The sequence below is a fragment of the Hippoglossus hippoglossus genome, chromosome 2, assembly GCF_009819705.1.
Source record: "Hippoglossus hippoglossus isolate fHipHip1 chromosome 2, fHipHip1.pri, whole genome shotgun sequence".
NCBI classification, from domain to species: domain Eukaryota; kingdom Metazoa; phylum Chordata; class Actinopteri; order Pleuronectiformes; family Pleuronectidae; genus Hippoglossus; species Hippoglossus hippoglossus.
Genome location: NC_047152.1, coordinates 10,169,103 through 10,189,186, shown reverse-complemented (window position 1 = coordinate 10,189,186; position 20,084 = coordinate 10,169,103). Strand labels below are relative to the sequence as shown.

Genomic DNA, 20,084 nt, shown 5'->3' with positions numbered 1-20,084 from the left:
AGCGGTCAGAGCACACAAACGCACACACACAGCATCACACACACGCAGCGAAAGGCCAAAGTCAATGAGTTCCTCGCACCTTTCTTAGTGCACATAACCGCCCTCTCCCCCACGCCGCCGAGCAGCCGCGCATTGTCAGGATGAAATTGGGGTGAAAAGTCCTCGCACTCCGCCTGCGCTTCCCGCTGAGGAGCCAGCCACTCTGCACTGCAGGGTGAACGGGTTCAGCCTGCCGTGCTGCCTCCGCCCATCCGCATCACAACCTGAACTCACATGCACTCTCTCTCTCTTCCTGCCCTATCTCCTTGGAGGAGAGCCCACAGCAGCGGCAAGGAGACGTCTTTCAATATTTTAAGCAGCTTGGGCTCATCTTTGTCGCTCAGGTTTGTTTTGAAAGCGGTTAGTGGAATAATAGAGGGAGCGACAGCGCCCCCACCTCCTGTTTGCACGGTCTCGGATACACATAGAGTCACAGGGATGCACACACTCTTGCGTAACTGCACAGATTCACCGACTACCAACGTCTGCAATCCTGAGCTAATCCACCTTGGCCTTGCAAGACTGTTCCACTGACCTGCTTTCGCTGCTCGCGCTCGTTTTCCTGCCACTCACTCACTCACTCACCACCAGCCCCCCCCCCCATTGCTTCTTAGCTAACCGTGCAGTTCGGGGGTCGTAATGCTGAGACTGTGGCGCGCTAACAGACATGCTAAGTGTTACAAAACACCTGCGAGGCAAACGCAGGGTAAACACCGACAGGTTGACTGGGGAAAAAAATAAACGGAGGTGGCTTCTTATTCAGCCGCCGAGCAGCGTGTAAGAAGGAAGCGTTTTGGCTCTTATCGGCGCGGGCTCGGCGCCACAGTTGCATTTCACGGTTTGTGGACGTGAGCGGGGTACCGAGCGGCCCTCTCCGCCTGCCACTGTATGAGGGGGAAGCAGAGTTTTTCCGCTTCACTGTTCCCTTTATCTCTCCCCTCTCCGCTCCCCTGTGTTATTTTCGGCCCTCCGCCCCCCTCTCTCTCTCTCTTTCTCTTTCGCAGCTCGCCACTCTTTTGTTTCTCCGTGCCTTTTGCAGCCAAGGCCCCATTCTCTCGCCCCGTCATTGTGTGCGGTAATGAAGATTAGCCAGCCCGCCGCACACAATGGGGTCCCCGCATCCGGAGCGCAGACTCCCCAAATCCTGCTGCAAGCTGCTAACCACTGTTGTAAAACCACTGTTGTCGCCGACCCCCTCTATCAACGCACCCACACACATGCACGCGTCCTGGCTCCAGCGAGCACAGACGTGTCCACACTGCTCTCTGCACTCTGCCGCGCTGAAAGCAAATGGCTGAAATGTCTCCTGATTAGATTAGGACGGTTTTGACAGCTGAGAGGCAGCGCTCGGCGACTCATAGGCCGATAAACAGCAGCTCACCCAAATCCAGTTAAAGAGAGACAGAGTTCCCCTCCCCAGCGAGCGCAACACCGCTTCAGTCGCTGGGATTATAACCCCCCCTCCATCCCCCACCCATCCTCCATACCCTGCTATTCTCCTCTCCCCAATCTCATCCTCCTCTCCATCGTGCATCGTCTCAAAGTGCCTCTTCTCCTCTCCTCTCTTCTCTTCTCTATCCTATTTCACCCTCACCACCTCTCCCATCCTCGACTTAATACCAGAACAAAGACATTTTCCACACTTTGTCACAAGCCATTTAGACGGAGCCGTAGAGGTCTTTATACGCAGTTACACTTGTTGTGTCCCGATGCTGAGACCTCTTAATAAACGCCTGAGTCGCGCTCAAGGTCAGCAGATCTCCACGAGTTCAATCTGTTTACTAGTCAAGCTTCTTGCAGCGTTCAGAGGAAACATGTGTAGCTTTGTCAGCGTGGAGCGGCGGATTATCCACATGTGACAGAAGCAAATGTGTGTACTGAGAACACAGACGGCCGTGTGTGTGCTCAGGATATAAAATATAATTACTTTCCAAAAGTTGAGATGCGATGAGAAGATCGAGGTGTCTGTCGTAGTCCTGTCTTTAATGCAACCGCAGTTTGGATCCAGCTTTTCAGAAATGTATGTTTCTTTTAATTATTCTTTATTTAATTGCTCAATAAGAAAAAAATCTCAAGCTAAAGTTCTGAACGCTCGATAGCACATCTTCATTTTCTGGAGCTTTTGATCATAACATGATCTCCAGAGGATTTCCAGACACGGCGAGAAAGTTTTAACGCCACTTTTTTAACCGTTAGCTGTTTTTAACCGTTAGGAGGTTGAGGTGAGGCGTGACACTTGAGCATCGGACACCTTTTCGCTTGCCGGCACAGTTGCCTCTTTAAAAAAAAAAAGATTTGTCACCGAAGCGCAAAGAACCCTGTGATAGTTTTGGGATCTGGAAGGACGTAAATCCATCCAGTAGTTTATGCACAATCCTGCCAATTAATAAATGCAGATGAAAATCCTTGGTGGAGGTAATTACGGAACCAGTAACATTTCCTTAAATGTGTCCTTTGATTTGTGTTGGTGTCCATGTTGTGTTATCGCTGGGAGAAGAGAGGGGAGGTCCCCGGTGTCGGTGGATGTGTGTTTTCTGTTGTGTCTGCTCGTGGAAAGCGATGGGAAATGTCTTTCTGCTCCATTAAGCAGGGGTCACCAGGTTTGTGTGCTCTGAGTGCTCCATCATTGTGGCTTTCCTGCCGGATGAAAGCAGCTTTGAAGATCCCCCATCACACGAATGCACGTGTCACGTCGGCCTCCAGAAACCGAGGGCTTACAGCGGGGGGAGACGTCTTTTCCTGAGAAACCAACAAACTGAACCTCACACGGAAAGAAACAGGCAATTATTGTGTCCGAGAGCCAAGCGCTGAAATAAAGTGTTTAAATCTGAGCGTTAAGTCCAACAAAACTAAATTGAATATGCTGCCTCCAGTGCCCGTTGTGTCTATTAGTGCAGCCATCCAAACAAAAACTGACTGAGTGTAAAGGAGGTGTCAGGTTTACAACCAAACGAGCATTATTCCCTCAAACTCCGTCAGCAAATTGTGATTTAACAACTGGCAGCGTGTTATCAGCTTGAAGCCCACACTGTGTAAAAGTGCCTCAAGGTGCTGCGTTGCCAGGTTTTGACGGAGGAGCTGACGGGGGCTCTGATTATTACTGTGAGGCTAATGTCGTCTGATAAGGCCGCGTGTGTAATTAAGCTGTTTCCGTGGCGTGTTATCTGAAGCTAGGTGAGGCTCGGCAGCCTGGAGAGATGGAGCTGTTAGTCAGTGAGGAGGAGGACGACTCCTGTCTTCTTCTTCTGCGCCAGGATATTTATTTTGTTTATGCAGCTATAGGTAGGAAGACGCCACGGCTTCATCCTTCCCCTCAAACCCACCTCTCGTGCTCTGGGATTTAATTCTTTGCACAGCCTGTGCAGAGGCCTGTTTCTTCATCTTTGACCCGTCGGCCTCTTTCTTCTCTGGGACGGCAGATAAATTAGCTCTGTCTCTAGCCTCTAGCTTTTTCTCTTTGTGTCTCTGCTCCTTCCATCTCTGCTTGTGCCTCGTCGCCCCAGAACCCCGTCGGGGCGTCAGAAGCTCCAAGATCCCTCCTGGCCAAACACCGCACCCCCTGCCGCGCTCTCCATTGAGAGTAACAGGGCGACGCGAGGGCGCCCTGCTATTCAGATCAGTGTCGAGGAAAATGAAGCATTATCGCCCCACCCCTCCCCCTCCTCCTCCTCCCCGTCCTCCTCCTCCTCGTCCTCGCCCCTGAAGGCAGGTCCCCCCCGCTCAACCAGGATCCGCTGATGACGCCACACTACTCTCTGAGGAGTCTGAAATCTGGGGGCTGGGGCTCTTAGCGAGTGCACGGGAAAGAGCAAAAACCCTGGAGGGGAGCTTAGGGAGAGTGTGTGTGTGTGTGTGTGTGTGTGTGTGTGGGGGGGGTTTAGAGATTTTGTGTGTATGTGTGTGTGTGTGTGTGAGGGGGGGTGCTGTGCAAGTATTGCTCAGCGAAGTTATAGATTACCGTCTCTGTCAGCTGCGATGGCCACCGCTGATGAGCTCCTGCACGGTATCATTTCCTATCGATTAGGCGCTGCGACGCAAACACACACACACTCAATACCCACGCGCGCACACACACACACTCACACACACACACTCTCACACACACACACACATACACAAGCTGTTGGCGAGATGGCCACTGCCTCGGGCTGCTGGTCATTTAGCTGCCACCTCAAAGTGATGGCTTGGCCGGGCTCACCAGATCAATGAGGGACATAGGCGCTATAACACACCGCGGCTGGATAAGACACACACATGTGCACACAAACACACACAAGGGCACACACACACACACACACACACACACACACACACACACACTGTGCTCTCTGAATTAAGTGCCTGCCCAAAGTTTTCTTTAGATAAAAAATGCCAAGTGTGTTTGCAGAATCACAAACAGCCACGACAAAGAGCCGTAAACAACACCAGTGCGTCATAAAACTGGAACCAGCAGCAGTGTCCTGTTTGTGCCTCAGATTCCTCGTTGGAGTGAGAAGTGTCGAGGTCGTTGTTCAGCCTCACCTGCAGCGGAAACTGTGACTAATTGCTCTCAGGGATTTTAATCAAAGCTGTTGTATTCACGCCCAGGCTGCCTCTTATTTCCTGTGACACTGTGCAATTTAAATAAAAGCAATAAACAGACTTGTCAGTTGTTGAATGTGAAACTGCGGAAGAAGAGAAACAGTGTTAATTCATCCGTGACGTGAATGTTACTCACTTTTAAAATGGGTAATCAAACCTCGGCTATGATATATGAAAATGGCCGAAGCGAGTAATCAAAATGTCATGTCGGCGCCGAAAAGGGTATTTTTTTTCCAATTTGTGGAAGACAGACGATCAAAAGCACATCAAACGTTGTTTTTCTGTTGTGACGGCACAAATATCTCACACTCACGGCATATACGTTTTTTCTATTCGCTACCGGAACCGACATCAACCTCCGAGCTGCGACCTTAACGCTGAAATGAACGCGCAGCGCGGCCAGAAGGATCCGTACGTTAACAATCCTCCGGCACTGCAAAATACTATAAGAGGAAGCTAGAGAACAAACAAAATCCCTGCTGCACCATAACTGTTAAATATAGTTTAACGTGTCATTTAAAAGAGAACATGATCACGTCTGTAGCATTTATGTGAAGCTTCTCCTGTGAATCCATCAGCTTCGCTCAGCACAAAGTCTCTGACTCCGTCCAGGGGTCAGAACTGTAAATAAAACCCTTCAAATTGGCAAATTGACATTTTTACACTTTGACCTTTAAGAAGTTTCCCCCCCATTTCGAGCCTTTGCTCCCAGTGAAGCTAAACGTCACTTGGCTCCGGCTCCAGACATGAGAGTGGTATCAAGCTTCTCACCTCGCTCCCCCCACGCCTCAGTGCTGCATCACCCCCTCCAGCTCAGGGACCCCCCGCACGGTCCTGCCCTTGTCAACCCTGCTAGCATCAGCGCCGAATATTATTCATAGCACCTTGTCTCTATCACGGCATCTGTAAAAACTAAACACGATCATCCTAAAATTAATGAGCCGTATCCACCCCATTACATTTATCTGTTTAGTGGTGTTTTGGGCCTTCCTTTAGGGCATTATGCATGCTCCTCTGTTCATATTTATAACCCAGGCTTTTTATTAGCAACGTTGCGGGGCGCTAACAGTTGGGAGGCAGCCTGCGCTTTGATGGTGATGGCAGGCGGCTCGGCGCAGGCCAAATGTAAAGGGAGGTGACGTGGAGAGAGAGGATCAGCTGCCAGGCCAAGGGCCCCACGGAAGAGGGGAGGAGATGGGGGGGGGGGGGGGGGGGGGGGCAGAGAAGTGAGAAGAGGAGCAGACAGAGAGAAAGTAGAAGTGAATGAATCAGGGCTGGTTCACAGCTCTCAGCCTGTTTGACTTTGCGAGAAGCGCGTGTTGCGATCAGCGGATATTTGTCACCGCGCTGCACCTGCTGTATTTTAAGCCTCACTAACCTGAGGTGTGTTCTGCATGCATGATTCAGTGTGTGTGTGTTTGCACATTTGTGTATGTCGCGGAAAACATGAATACAAAATACACATTTTCATATGATCTATGGGTCAGGTTCCCTCTTTCTCTGCCTCTAAAGCAGGGAGATTTCTTTAAATATTTATGGGTTTCTTGTGGGTAAAGACGACTTAGATTTAAGTGATTTGACCTCAACTGACAAACTGTGAGTTTAAACTCAACCCTCACTCCTACTTTTAAACCCATTTGAGCTTTTGCCACGTTTCTATGTACAGATGTGTCTCCATCAGTTGTTCTTCGCCCCAATAAAATTAAAATAAGCCTTGTGCCCCGTGCACACTCGGTACTAAACACTACGAGTGTGCACTTATTGGAAATGTTTAAATGATGAATGGACATAAAGCAGAGCTACCCACACATTTCGACCGGGGGCCAAATTTTTAAAAACATTTTTGAACAATTTATAGACGGTAAGATTCATCACAAGTAATTTGGCACGTTAATTGGCCGTTAAATTTTAACGACAATTAATAAAAATTATACGGCACAGCCGGCAGGGTCACACAAATCTCCATCTCCTGGAGAGGACAGTAATCCTGGACCCGGCAGTCGGGTGACATTTTGGATCTTACGCCTCATCACTGCCGTCAAACATCAGTTTCACCTTTGACCTTCTTTAGTTTAGTTTCGCTGATCAACCCGTTACATGAGACGTTACCTGAAAAGGACAAAAAGGTCAAACCCGTCTTCACGCACGCGACAACACTTTGATTGATCTCGACGGGTCCTTTTGACACGTCACAGCGAGGAAAAGCACAGGTGTGAATATTAAAATTAATGGTGGCTGAATTCCATTTAGCTGCCTCAATTTCAGGGTCCTGGTATTGTGCTCGCTGCCTCGCTGTCACTCATCTGTCACGGCCGACTGTGGCGCAAGAGTAAATACTCCAGAAGAACGCTCTCGAGAACCAGGGTATTTTCACACCTGAAAGTCCGAAACCAAGGTTCATGTCCGGTTAATGTTCCGTCTAAGATAAAAACTTAGCACGACATGTCTCCATCCTGTCGTCTTCACCTCCCTACACCTGACTGTGATTGGTTTATAGACCTCCACTCCTACATCCACTCATTCAGGATCTGCACTTTTAGGAAATACTTGGTGTCCTCCCCACTCGTACTGTCTCGAGTCCCACGTCAGCCGACAAAACCATTTTCTAAGGCGGCGAAGGTGGATCTGCTGGAACAGGCTCTGGATTGTCTCGGATTATCCTTGGTCATGAAGGAATCATCCCTAAAGCGTTTTAGGAACTGGACGCTGGCTCCGTGCAGAGCCAACATGACTTGGCTCTGCACGGAGCGGCGCTCATCCAAACAGCGCTGAAACAATTCATTAGCGCTTCTTTATCTTGGCCATTGTGCTGCAGTGCTTCTGGCTCTGGATTTGTTGCCTACACAAACACAGGAAAGTTGCACATTCACTTAAGCCCACGAGACGGGCAAATAGACGTGTTTATGCATGTGCGTAGGTGTTCACACTAACACACACACACACACAAGAGCTGCATAATAATGCTATACTCACACGTGCACACACAAAGTAGCATAATTACATGCAGCTACATACAGTACACACACCCACATTAGGCTACACACACAGAAACCGCTGATCAACTGCATGACCTTCTCTCTAACAATGTTAATGTCACCACCTGGGGGAGGAGGGGGGGAAGAGGAGGAGGGGCCGTGATGGAGTGATGGGAGAGGGGGGGGGTGGAGAGAAAGAGCGCACGATAAGCCTGTCGTACCTGCCACCCCCTCACCTGCAGCCCGTTTCATCCGTCAAACCCATGTTCTGTATGCACACGCATGCACACACACTCTTAAGTATGGTATGCATGTATGTGCGCACACACACGGGCATGCAAGCACGTCAGCGCGGATCGTAACCTAACACGAGTGTGCACGAACCCTCCTCTGTGCACGTGAGGCCCGTGGTTTGCCCGCTGACAGGATCCCGTTATGCCAAATGTCACACTTCCAAAACGGATTCACCCCCCGCGGAGAAAATGAAGTCAAGACCTTCCTCCGCTCCGTCTCCCTCTTCTCTCTCCTCTCCAGGCTCCTTCACCTTGTCCCTCCATCACTCTCCTCCACCTCCGCCTTCTTCTTCTCCTTCCACTCAGCCGCCTCCCCTCCCTCACTTATCTTTTTCTATCCTCTTTTCCGCTCCCTTGAACTATCTCTACCTCACACACACCCTCACCTTGGTTTGCAGTCCTCAGCGTTTTGCTGAATAAACTCTCCTTTAACCGGCTGGTTTTTAGTGGATAATTAGTCCTCACCTTGGGAGAGGAGGAGACCACAATGAGAGGAAGAAGAGGAGAAAAGAGGGTGATTTGGGGGAATAGATAGGGGGGAGAGGCAGGAGGAGAAAGGTAATGGTGAAAATGAGAGAGAGGGAGAGCGATGTGGTGTGTCTGAGGTTGAAAGACTGTGTAAAGAGCAGCTTTGTGTTATTTTTTCAGTACCTCATGGAGCAGCGCATGCTATTCCCTTCATCATGTCTCAACACCTTCAATATTTAATTGTGCTCTGAAAGGAAGAATGAAGGGAGGGGGGGGAAAAAGCCCTTTTCTTTGAATTCACGACTCGCTGGCCGCAGCCATCAAGGAAACAGTAGAGACCTCACAGATAGAGCATGAAAGAAGTTATTTTCTAAAGCCGTCGCAGAAAAGAAGAAAACATGTAGGCGTTGAGTGGAGGGGGGGGGGGGGGGGGCACGGCACATTATCTTCACTTCTCACTGTAAACGTGGTCTCGAGCAGCTTTTTAATTTGATGCCAGTATGCAAATAGTGTAAAAAGTAGAAAAACTCCAAATCCCTTTTTGTTCCTTGCAACAAGGCGACTTAGAGGAGATATCACGCTCCCTTAGCAACAGAACCCCCCCCCTGCAAAAAAAAAAAAATGTGCGGCTTTATTTTTAGAAGGTGCAAACAAGGGAAGAGAAGGGGGGGGGGGGGGGGCTGCAAGATTGTAAATGTCTCTGATGTGTTCAGTCTGTACAACCTTATTCCTGATAATGGAACAAGCTACTCTGTCTGTCAGTGCCTATTTACACACAAATGAAGTGGCGAGTAGCACGCGCCCAGTGGAGCTGCTAGCCTCCATCTCAGCTGTCAAAACGGGTTAGTGGCTACAAGTGAAACACAACGATCCCCGGGATCAAACTGGCGCCGTCCGCTCAGACGTAATAGCTTCATCCTTGGACATGGAGCGTCTCCTTCCCTCGCCGGCTCTCCTTTTAGAGCCTCGCCAGCTTGTTGCAAAGTAATAGACTTCTCAGGATGCCAGTTCACACAAATCGGGGATGCAGTCTTTTATTTGCCCTCCGCGGGGAGAGGTGTTTGGTGTAATAGGGATGAAGCAGACCATAACTACAGCTGAATAAATCTTCCTATCTTGGCTCGGTGGAGGAAGCCGGTGCACACATGGCTTGTCAGAGCTCTATAAAATGTTGTTTGATAGGAGTTCTGTGCTGTTTAGGACTTCTCCTCTCGCTATCCACTCACCTCGCTTTTGTTCCGCGCTACAGCGGTTGCAATCAATCAGTGTGTAATCAGCCGTCTTGCCGGAGCTGCCAGGTAATCCAGGCTGTCTTGGAGGCTATCTGCGTGTGTGTGTGTGCATGTGACAGCTGGCAGAGCTGCTAGTTGCCTGTCTGGGTGAGCGGGTGGCACCATGCAGATTTCCTCTCCACGGCGCGTGACGGCATATCGGAGGATCTGAAGCCTGTTGGAATGGTCAAGTGGGGTTTAAGAGTGAGGACGGGGTATTTTCAGAGCAGTTGGCCCAAAGTGTGAACTTGCCTGAGCTGAATCTAAATCGAGTGTTTTCTTTCTCTCTCTCTCGCAGACCTGCTTGGAACTGGAGCGCTATCTGCAGACGGAGCCCAAGCGTCTGTCCGAGCTCTTCGACCAAGACCTGGATGGTCTCCTAACTCCGGCCTACTTAAAGGAGGATGGCGAGGAGGAGCTGACAGATGCTCTGCTCCCGGACCCGCCCAGCCTCCCTGAGCCTCCGAGCCCTCCAGTGATCCTCTGCCCGACAAAGAAGAACCTCCCCTCCACCGGGGCAATGAAAAGGGACCTCAAACTCAAAAGCCAGGGGCTGGAAAATGTAGAAGGGATGGAGGGCGTCCACCAGGCCCAGCTGAGCGCCGTCACCTCCCTGACGCCCCCGTCGTCACCAGAGCTGGGCCGCCACCTCGTCAAACCCAACCAGACACTGACGGCCTCAGCTGACGGCACGCTCACCCTGAAGCTGGTGGCCAGGAAGGTGGGGCTCAGCGCGGCCCGATTGGTGGCGGCCCACGCCCTCCCGGTCCGAATGAAGGACGAAGAGGAGGGCGCCGCGTGCGTGATCGGGGTCGGGGAGCTCCCCGAGAACAAGAAGAGGATTCACCGTTGTCAGTTCAACGGCTGCAGGAAGGTGTACACCAAGAGCTCCCACCTGAAGGCTCATCAGAGGACACACACAGGTGAGACGTCCACAGACACACAGCTCTTGCATTTAAAAAAAAAAAAAGGGAGTTGTTCAGCTATTTTGTCCTTTAACTCTAATGCCTCAGTTTGCATGATCAGCACAAGGGAATGAAATGCACAGGCTCCTCATTCAGTATGTGCATTCATTTAGCTCCAGGACCGGTTTGGAATCGCTACTCACTTTAACGTGCAGTAATTTGTGTAAATGTGTGGACTTGTTTATGGACGGGAGAGACACAAGGTTAGGTTATCTGTGAATATGAGCATATTGAGTGGTGCACGTGTCTGTAAGTGGTCCTGAGAGCGGCTCTCCAAACCAGAGGCCGCCTGCATAGACTGGGTATAAAAACTGAAGTATTTACGGTTGGAAGTCGATCCTCTCGTCAATAAATATGGTTACTTACGGCGCTGGACAAAATGCCAAACGCGTGGCTTCAAAACGCCAGCTCATAAACCAGTGAGTGACGTCACGGTGACGGTTGATACTTGCCCACTTGTTATGAATTGACACTGATTGTTGGCGACAGTTTAAAGTGACTCAATGCTGAAGGTAACCAGTCGTTGCACAGTAGAGAAGACAATGTCAGAATATCTGTAACCGCACATACAAACTGAAGGAACAGAAGTGAAGGCCCTGTGATGGATTTGGACTTGATGCACTTGGGCTTTTTCTTTTATGTTTTTCCTTACACCAGTTTTCTTTTACCGGTGGTTTTCTCTGTGCCGAACCAGGACGGGTCCTCCTTGTCAAGGTTCTTCTCGAGAAGGAAGAGAGGGGGAGGGTTCAGGAGCTATAACTCTCGCGCTCTTCCATCTCAATCCCAAACCACTCAGACCCCTGTCGGGGAGCTGTCCTCCGTCTGAGTAACTGCGCGGTGATGGATGGATTGACCTGGATAGGCCGCCATTTCCCCGCTTTATTTCAGGCCCTCTCGTCCTCTACTCTTCTCTATTAGTCTAGGTCAGTGCTTCTCCATCTGAGGTTGGAGACTGATTTTGCAGAGGCGGTAATAAGATCGTTTTAAGACAAGGGGAATATGTTTCATAGACAGCGGTGAGTTATAATCGAAGACGGCAGGTCGGCTAAAATTTGCCTACAGGTCGTGTGCACACCAAACACGTGTGATGAGAAAAGTGCAAACCACTGCCAAGGCCCCACCTCACCACCAGGGGCCCCACGCTGAGCGGGGGGGTCCCCCATTGAATGCACAGTATGTCATTTTTCTTTTTGATGCTAAAACAATCGTTCGTAGACTCGTTTCTATTGGAAGGGTTTGGTTTTTCTAATGAGATGAATATTGACACCTGATAGGCGGCAGTGGCTCGTGCTCGCACAGCCCAGAATAACAAATGAAAGAGTGGTGGACTGCCATCTGGACTGCTGCTGCAGCTGTTTCCTTACATGGAGGTGATACAGCAAGCAGCGTCCATCATCCTCAATGAAGTTACAGTGACTGAAATTAGATTTGTTCGCCCCCCCCCCCCACCTCGCCGTCTAAATCCCCGCACTATTTGGTTGACAGATCACCTAAGCTGTCCGACATGTGACGTGTTTACTAGTAGCTCTGGCTGTCTTGCATTTTGGGGGCGTGTGAAGAGACTTGTCAACCTCTGCATGTCAAGGATGATGAAAACACGCCATATGTGTGATCACACCCTCGGCAGTGCACACCACAGGTTTTGGCGTCAGTCTGACTGGGACCGAGGGCACCAATCATCAATTTTGCCCAGTGTGCCGTGTCTGCAGCCCCTGTGATTAAACTGTGTGCCAACTGGGCAAGCTCTGGGAGACCAGTGGCACTCGTGCAGCCCACTCATAACACAACCAAGGGGTTTTACTGGGAGAGTAAAACTCAGACGCATCATCTCAAGTATCGGATTTGTACGAAAGCCCAAAGATATCCTAAAAAGTTAGTTTTCTTAATTCCAGTTCTATGTATTTGGTTGTATTTGCTTTTTATTTCCAGTTATTTATATGAAAGTTAAACAAAAAATATCAAACCTCAATTAAATACAATTTTCTTTTAATAGATATCGGTCAATATATTTTATTCCCTAAAATCCACATGTCAGGCTCTATTTCATCCTAGTCAAATTAAAAGGACACTGTTTAAATGACATGTAATGTGTCATACTTCCTCCTCCTCCTCCTCCTCCTCCTCGTTCTCCTCTTCAAGCCTATCATTGTTACTTCAGGTGGTTTGGATAAAAGCTTCTACGCAAAGTGCATCTGTGTTGTTATTCAAACCGCGACGGGGGGGATCATAAAAGGGAGGAAATGTTGACGCGAGATGACAAAAATAAAACACAGAAGCTGAGGAGAAGGCAGAGGAAGAAGAGAGGAGTGACGTGGAGTGAAACAAAGAGTAGGTGAAGACAGAAGAGAGGATGGGGAGGGGGGGGGGGGGGGGGGGGGGGTGGTGGTGTACAGTAGAGCGACCCTCTTCAGAAAAAGACAGCAGTGCCACAGGCTTCCCCCCCCCCCCCCCCCATTCACTGAGCCATTATCCTGACAAGTTTAAAGATGTCATTACTCAAATCCTCTTTTTCTTAGTTGTTATTTCCATAAATTACCGACGGAGAAAAGGCTACGATTTAATCTGGAATTAGACGGGCTGAGTTGAAATGACAGTGCCCTGTAGAGCTTTTTGTGAATAGGCTTATGGCAGATAAGGAATGGTACAATTAGATTTTGGGCAGGGTGAGGGAACGGGTAAAACACGACGACTGCTGGGTGATTCCGTCTCTTCTCCCTCTCTCTGGTTCTCATCCCTCTTGCTCTCTTGCTGTTTCTCATCTCTCCCTCGCTCTCTCGTCCTTTCGCTGTACTTCGGCGGTTTCGTAATATGTCTGTGTACGGACGTCTCCTTCCTTCTCGTGCTCTTATTTTGACACACACTCTAAAGAGGTACATATATTCAGGAAAACATGTAAATGAAATTGTTCTCAGCGATGTTAATACACCGGACGTCCCTGAGGGGCTCAGCTCGTTTCTCTGAGAAATCCTTCCTCCAGTTAAAAACCATCACGAGCCAAAGAGTGTATAATATCATATATAACACAGAAATGTGAAAACTTGAAATTTCATATTAAACCTTGACTCAACATTAAAAGTCTCTTAATTACAGCTGTCGTTGAGAATTGAGAAAATCAACTAAAGCTCCGAGACGTGGTTAAGTACGACAGTTATAATACTTACAATTAAATAATCTATTATGTAAATGACACAATAAATAATTGAAGTAATGATTATGGCTCTTGTTAATAAAGACATTCAGCTTTCAGCTCTACGCGCGCCTCCTTTCAACATCCTTTATTCCTCCCATCACTTCTCCTTCATCCTCCTCTCGTAGCCTCTTCCTCTCGCCCTCTTCCTCTCGCCCTCTTCCTCTCGCCGGTTCGCCCGAGCCTATAAAACGCAGTCGGAGAGCCTCTCTAATGACCCCAGAGACCCGGGTGCCCTGCTTCGGCTCCGGCTAATGGAGGGAATGCAATTAACTTCCACGCTGGCACCTGAGAGGCTGCGGCCAGGGCGTGCATGCATGCATAGGTGTGTGTGTGAGTCCTTGTGTGTGTGTGTGTGTGTGTGTGTGTGTGAGAGAGAGAGGGCATTTGGAAGTAACAGATTACACATAATGGGATTACAGGGACTCAGGAAACACCCAGTTATCAGATTACAGATGAGAAATATGTTTATTTGATTACAGTAAAAAAAAAAAAATCAAAAAGGTTTTGATTGCACATGATTCTTGAGACGCTCAGCTGATGTGCGTCTGATTAAATAAACGCAGAGTAAATAATAAAAAGCAGATTCTTTGGATCAGGGGGAAATAATCCACTTAGCTTCATGGTCTGCATTATATGTTCTACAGGCAAAGAAATCCAGAAGCAACAGAGCGTAATCTGATTATGTTGGCGAGTTGGGGATAATCCCGTGGATTAGGTTGCTGATTGCCATTTAAACTGCCAATCAGTCATATTGTGTGTAGCATTGTGAAATAAAAGTTTCAGTCCAGAGTGTGTGTCTGTTTTTCAGAAAGCGAGTGTGTACCTACGAGAGGGAGAGTGTGTGTGTGTGTGTGTGTGTGTGTGTGTGGTGGTGGGGGGGGGGGGTTGTTGCTAGGCAATGGAGGGCAGCGTATCGTTGGAGGAGTCGGTAGCTGAGTGGTTATGTACTGCTGCAGGCTCTGGTCTCTTAGTGCCCCTCCTCCCACCCCTCCACCACCACTACTACCACCGCCGCCGCCGCCATCACCACCCCAGCCTTGTAGCTCCCTCCCCCTCCTGCCCCCGTACAGCTCTACGGTTACCGTCGCTAGGCAACTGCCTCCGTGCTCTGTACCGGCGTGCTCGGTAATTGGCCGGTGGCATGGCAGCGTGCCGTTGCCAGATCCAGCCAGCTGCACTGACTACTGCCTCCTCATGTTTCAGCACACACACACACACACACACAAACCCACCTCCCCCTCCACTTCTCACACACACACACACATATATATATACACACCCCGCCTCCTTGCTCCCGTTGCCTGGCAACACAATCAGGCATCCCTGCCTCCCGGGACTCTCATTGGCCAGAGCCGGACGGCCCCGGCCTGCTGTTCTGGGTGTTTCTGGGAAGTGAAGCAGTTTGAAGGGGACCAGGGTAATGTCTGGATCTCCACTCTAAAGGATGCACCTCATTCTTAATCTACATAGAAATGAATCGACACGTATCAGGTGTTATCAGCTTGTTTTCACAGGTGTTTTCTTCACGTCGCCGACTCCAGGTCGTTCTTTTCTCACTCGTTCATTTATCCCCTCGTCACAGCTGCAACCTAACGCACCTTCGCTTCTCACCATCGAACCTCCCTCCTGCTAAAGGAGGTCTGTGCAACGCAGGCTGCTCGGCCAGGTCACGTGTCGAGAGTCCATGCCAGTGACATTCAACGCAGTGAAAACCCAGAAATGTACTTTTTAATTGGAACACACACATACTGTAAACGTTATTGATCTTTTTGAGCTTCTACCCTATAAGCAGATTTGTAGATTTCCACAACAGTTGGCACAGACAAACCACAAAGCTGTCGTCACAAAGCAGTGGATGTATTGATTCCTTCTGATAATCACATTAAGACACTTTTTGTGCCGCAGCCACCGGAGCGGAGCCGGTCACTGTGTCAGTAGTGTGTGTGTGTGTGTGTGTGTGTGTGTGTGTGTGTGTGTGTGTGCTCAGCCAGTGGTCCAGATGGGACGTGAGTGATGCAGGTGACATCCTCGGAGCTGGACGCAGCTGGCAGATCGTGGCTTCTTTGCCATTACGCCGTGTGACTGGCCTAATTATCACCGACCCCCCCCCCCCCCGCCGGCATATCTGCAGTCTCCTCTGCCTTAATCCACTTCTGCCGCACTTCCCTCCTACTGCACTTTTCCCTCTCCTGGTCTCGTCTCACCTCCTGTTCTCACTCTCTCATTCACACACACTCCACTTCTTCTCTCGCTCCACTTCTCTCTCTCCTCCACTCTGCTTCTGCATGTTCAGCAGGATTGGAGACCAGTGGGAGCTTCGCTATCCCAGTGTTAAACATCGTCTTGGTCTCTTTCCAACCTCTAAAAATAAAGTGTGTGAGCGAGATCTCTATCTGTGAAAAAGAAAGTCTACAAAGAAATCAATATGCAGGACACGGTTTTTAAATTTGCAGCGCACATCAACTTTAAGCCGGCAAATATTTGTATTTATGATTTCTCTGGGGTGGGGGGGGGGGGTTTGCATGACCACAAACAACAACCAAGCGTGTGATTGGTGGACGTGTGATGATGAAACAGGTGCTCGTGTGTGATTCTTCTCTCTTTTTTGTCTGGTTTTCTGTCCCCAGGTGAGAAACCGTACAAGTGCTCGTGGGAGGGCTGCGAGTGGCGATTCGCCCGGAGCGACGAGCTGACGAGGCACTACCGCAAACACACCGGCGCCAAGCCTTTTAAGTGCAACCACTGTGACAGGTCTGTCAAAACACAACTCTCCCTCCTCTCCACTCGCTTGTATGTTTTTCTGGCATTTTTTTCCGAGGGTTATTTGAAGTACTTCCACTCGCACAGCGGGTCTGCGTTTCCCCCATTGTGTTTTGTACACAGTTTGGTTTAGTGCTATAAGGAACGCTACCAGATGCTGGTAACACACCCCAACGTGTTTGATACTGACCCAGTTTAGAAGTGTGCTGGTAGGATTACTAATGTGTGCTCCTCTGCAACACACACACACACACACACACAGGACCCAACCTGCTCAGTCTTTCAATGGGAATTGGCGGATCCGCTCTATACACGCATTAGGCCGCGCGCAGAATATTAATGGTGAATCCTCTCACATGGCGATGCACGGCCTTGATTTGGAGGCTGCGTTCACATGAGGACAGAGGTGTGAAAGGCTTTTGGAAGTCGTGAGCACCACCACACGTCACTGGTCCGGAATTTTAATTTGAAATCGTTCTTTTTGCAATACTTTGTAGTAAAATTACAGGATTTTTAAAGACACTTTGTGTTTTTTCACATTCCTCCACTGGGATTTCTGTTGGATTTATTATTTATTACAACTGTTTTTTGGTACGTGGACTTTTAGAGGAAAAGTGGATTAAGTTAATTTCACCGTGACCCAAAATACAGGCGTGTGTTGGTGTAAATAAAGCCTCGGGCCGGATTATCCTGTAAACTGGATGATCTTAAAATGTAACAGGCTGACGGCTCCACATCTTTATTCTACTTGCTTCTTATCAGTCACACGACTCGACTACCAGCGGTGGACACTTCCTGTCCAGCGCTCGCACGCAGCACATCCTGGTCGCAGTCAGAGGAGCGGAGGTTCTTGGCTCGGTTGCTCTGAAGGGTCGACTCTGCCCCTGCTTCTTAATTACTCTCCCTGGCTTCTGTTTCATTACGAAGCACAGCAAAATGTCAATTTGCCGCGGCGCCGCTGACGAAATCATCAAGCATCCAGAGGCCCTCGCTCACTATAAAAAGATCGTCTCGACTCGAGACACAGAAAACCTTTTCTTCTATTTTAATTACATCCCTCTGTCTGTGAGCCGTCGCTCGCTGACACCTCTGGGGTCTCTGAGCAATATTGTCTGCAGGAGCCGCCACAGTGTTTAAGGCAAAAGACCTGCGGTGAGACCGTGGTTCAAAAGGTCATTTTGATGGTATTACACTGCAAATCTATGGCTTTATGAAATATTACTATATGTCATATATTTCTATTCCTGCTGCACTAAATATAAACAATATAAACACAACAAGACATTGTGTCAGTATCATAAAGCCACTGAATGGAAAAGCACCAGTGTTCATCTCTCTCTCTATCTACATGCAAAGAACGTGAGTGTATTAATTACATTTTTAAAAAAGTGTATTTAATTTATAACATTTATATTTTATTAGTTTTTACATTTACATAGAATTTTGTCAACATCAAGAGAACTTTAATTTCATTTACTTAGATCTATTATTATATATTAGGGAAAAGGAGTCGTAACATTATGAGGGAAAAGAAATCACAATTTTACAAGAATAAAGTTGTAATATAGTGTGTGTGTGTGTGTGTGTGTGTGTGTGTGTGTGTGTGTGTGTGTGTGTGTGTGTGTGTGTTGTAAAACTGCAGCATCTGTCACAGTTAAGAGACAATAGCAGGTCACAATAGAGAACATGTGACCTCTTGAATCATGTATAGGTTCATTATGACGGGACAAAAAGAAAATCCCTCTTTAGCGGAGGGGTCCCCCCCCCCCCCCTAATGTGTGTGAAAGTGTGTGTCGTGGTCATCAGTGCATGACCAGAGATGTGTGTGTGTGTGTGTGTGTGTGTGAGGGAACAGAGGGCCAGGCGATGTCAACTTAATCAGGTCTCAGCTGGACGGACTGTAAATACAGTACCCCCCCCTCTCCCCCCCCACTGATTTGCCACCTCCCCTCACCACCAGACCCATCCTCCTCCTCCTCCTGCCCCCTGCAGGCACATCCCTAATTCGGGCCCACCTCTGTCATGTGTCACAAGACTCACAACCCCTCCAGCCACACACACACACACACAGACACACACACACCCTGCTGAGATGAAGGAAGAGGGGAGACGGGGGGAGACAGGGAAGACGGGCTGGAAGATTGAGGATGGGGTGTGAGGAGGGGGGGGAGGAGGAGGAGACAGACCTACGGTGTGCCAGCTGGTGTCGTGCCCGCAAGTCGTGACTCATACTTTACCATCTGTCTCGCAGAGAGCACACACATTTAGACACACACACACACACACACACCTATCAGCGTCTCCGGGGCCATCCATTGATCCCACATGTGTTTGTTTGCGTGCACACACACAGACACACACACAGACACACACATATGCAGGTGTGACAGTAAGACAGACGAGTGGTGGCTCATCACAGTGTAACTCCCCCTCTCGGCCAAACACTGATTCATGCTGACATCTGAGACAGTCGTCCATGTCTCAGTGGAAAGAGCCAATCTGAAAACCGGTGTCAGAAATCAACAGTTGCACAGCTGCCGAGCCGAAGCTCTGTGCGTCGACGCTTTACACGGCGCGACGGCGTCCTCTCATTATTTAGAACTTGGTTTTACTTCATGAATTATTTGGAGTTCATCTAATTTTAAAACTTGTTCTCCCGAGCCTGTTTGTTGTTGTTTTTTTTTTTAAAAGACTTAAAGATATAATTCAAAACAATCCTTTAGTAAAACATGAACTAAAGTGCTTAGGTTCTATTCTGCAGTAAATCACACATTTTTAAAGCGTTTATAAGTTAAAGACCCTTTTCAAAGACCAATTATTACATCACTTAACTGATTGATTTAAAGATTCCCACTGTCTCTGCTGCGATTGAGACAAAACGAGGCGTTTCCAGGGTCATTCTCTTCTCCACTGCTTCACCTTATCTTCTGTTATGACTCTGACATTCAATCATTCTGTCAGATTTGACATAGATCTTCAATTTAATTCATTATGTCCCTTTAAAAAGTCTTAAATTTAACTTGTTGAAACCTTGCTGTAGTGATTTTTCATCGCGGCGTTAACAACCCGACTTTATGGACACAGCATGTTCTCTATCTACTCAAACATTTCCCGTCCTTCTGCCACAGAATTAAAAATAACATCCTCCAATCTGGGAGCCGTTTTCCTCCTAAACATGATATAAACTGAGCCGCCACGTCAGTGAACTCTAAAACAAGCCTCCGTCGCAAATATTTCTCCACACACTAATCACTAGAATCTGCATCTTCCAATTACCCCAAAGAAAGCGACTATTTGCAAAGCATTCCTCTCGGGAGCGGAGCTGTAACGTTAGCTCAGCGAGCGAGCGACAGAAACACTGTTGATCTCGTCGCTGTGATGAGAAAGTAGGCCTCGCGTAATGGCTGCATCTGTATGTAAGCACGCGAGCGGGAGACCAAACACCGGCTGAAAGCATACATTATGTCAATTTGTGTCAATCAGGTTGAAATAATCAAAAGGTTTAAAAAAAAAAACCCTCGCGTGGAAAAAAGAAAAATAGG

The 20,084-nt window shown here is 48.6% G+C and overlaps 1 protein-coding gene across 1 annotated transcript in view; it reads left to right on the top strand.

The window, feature by feature from the left end:
* Positions 1-20,084, top strand: part of klf7a (Kruppel-like factor 7a) — a 29,980-nt gene that overhangs the window by 9,367 nt on the left and 529 nt on the right. The window contains exons 2-3 of the mRNA XM_034609482.1: positions 9,926-10,550; positions 16,410-16,533. Of these exons, the coding sequence (XP_034465373.1) occupies positions 9,926-10,550; positions 16,410-16,533 (749 nt within the window). The remainder of the gene's footprint in view (positions 1-9,925; positions 10,551-16,409; positions 16,534-20,084) is intronic.